At 39.8% G+C, this 686-nt stretch overlaps 1 protein-coding gene across 3 annotated transcripts in view; it reads left to right on the top strand.

The window, feature by feature from the left end:
- LOC112454597 (eukaryotic translation initiation factor 3 subunit C-like) overlaps positions 1 to 386 on the top strand; it is a 1,884-nt gene extending 1,498 nt beyond the window's left edge. For all 3 annotated transcript variants that reach the window (XR_003040766.1, XM_025016090.1, XM_025016091.1), the window contains exon 3: positions 247 to 386. Coding sequence is in view for 2 of the 3 variants with exons in the window: in XM_025016090.1 (XP_024871858.1) it covers positions 247 to 280 (34 nt within the window). In the remaining variant the exon portion in view is untranslated. The remainder of the gene's footprint in view (positions 1 to 246) is intronic.
- Positions 387 to 686: the final 300 nt, after the last annotated feature.

Raw genomic sequence — 686 nt, 5'->3', positions numbered from 1 at the left:
TGTGTGTGTGTGTGTGTGTGTGTGTGTGTGTGTGTGTGTGTGTGTATTATGGTGAAAGAGAGAGAGAAAGAGAGAGTGGGACAGTGGAAGAGTGTGAGGTAGGAGGGAGGTAGGAAGGGGAGGGAGAGAGAGAGGGAGGGAGAGAGTAGAGTAGGAGGGAGAGGGAAGGGGGAAAGAGAGAGAGAAACTTTAACTTGAATAATATTGTGTAAAGAGATGTGCAATGTAAAATTTTTCTTATTTTAGATATATCGATAACTTAATGTTCGAAAAGATTTGATAGGACTAGCTATTGGTGCTTATGGTACAAATATTCAATAAGCGCGGAAAGTTGATGATATTACAAATATAGAGTTAGAAGAAAATTCATGTACATTTAAGATATATGGAGAGGTAATAATAAAAATTATTATCACTTATATTATTTCGAAGAGTACTGTTTTATAAAAATTTAGGTAATTCTTCAGTTTAGCTACAGCAGCACAAAAAACGATGAATTTAGGCTCATTCGACGCGTTTTTGCACGAAACGACCGAATCTGGCAGAAAAAAGTGTCGCTCTGCCCCGCGACGCGAGATATTAATCGTTAAAGTTGACAGGAATCAGGTTATGATTCCTGTCATACCGACGACATGTAGCAACACTGAACGTGCCCTGCGGCCACATGCGCATGCTCAGGCTGGATT

The sequence above is a fragment of the Temnothorax curvispinosus genome, unplaced genomic scaffold (assembly GCF_003070985.1).
Source record: "Temnothorax curvispinosus isolate PA1 unplaced genomic scaffold, ASM307098v1 QBEX01005151.1, whole genome shotgun sequence".
NCBI classification, from domain to species: domain Eukaryota; kingdom Metazoa; phylum Arthropoda; class Insecta; order Hymenoptera; family Formicidae; genus Temnothorax; species Temnothorax curvispinosus.
Note: the sequence above shows the minus strand (reverse complement) of the source record. Positions and strands in the feature narration are given on the sequence as shown.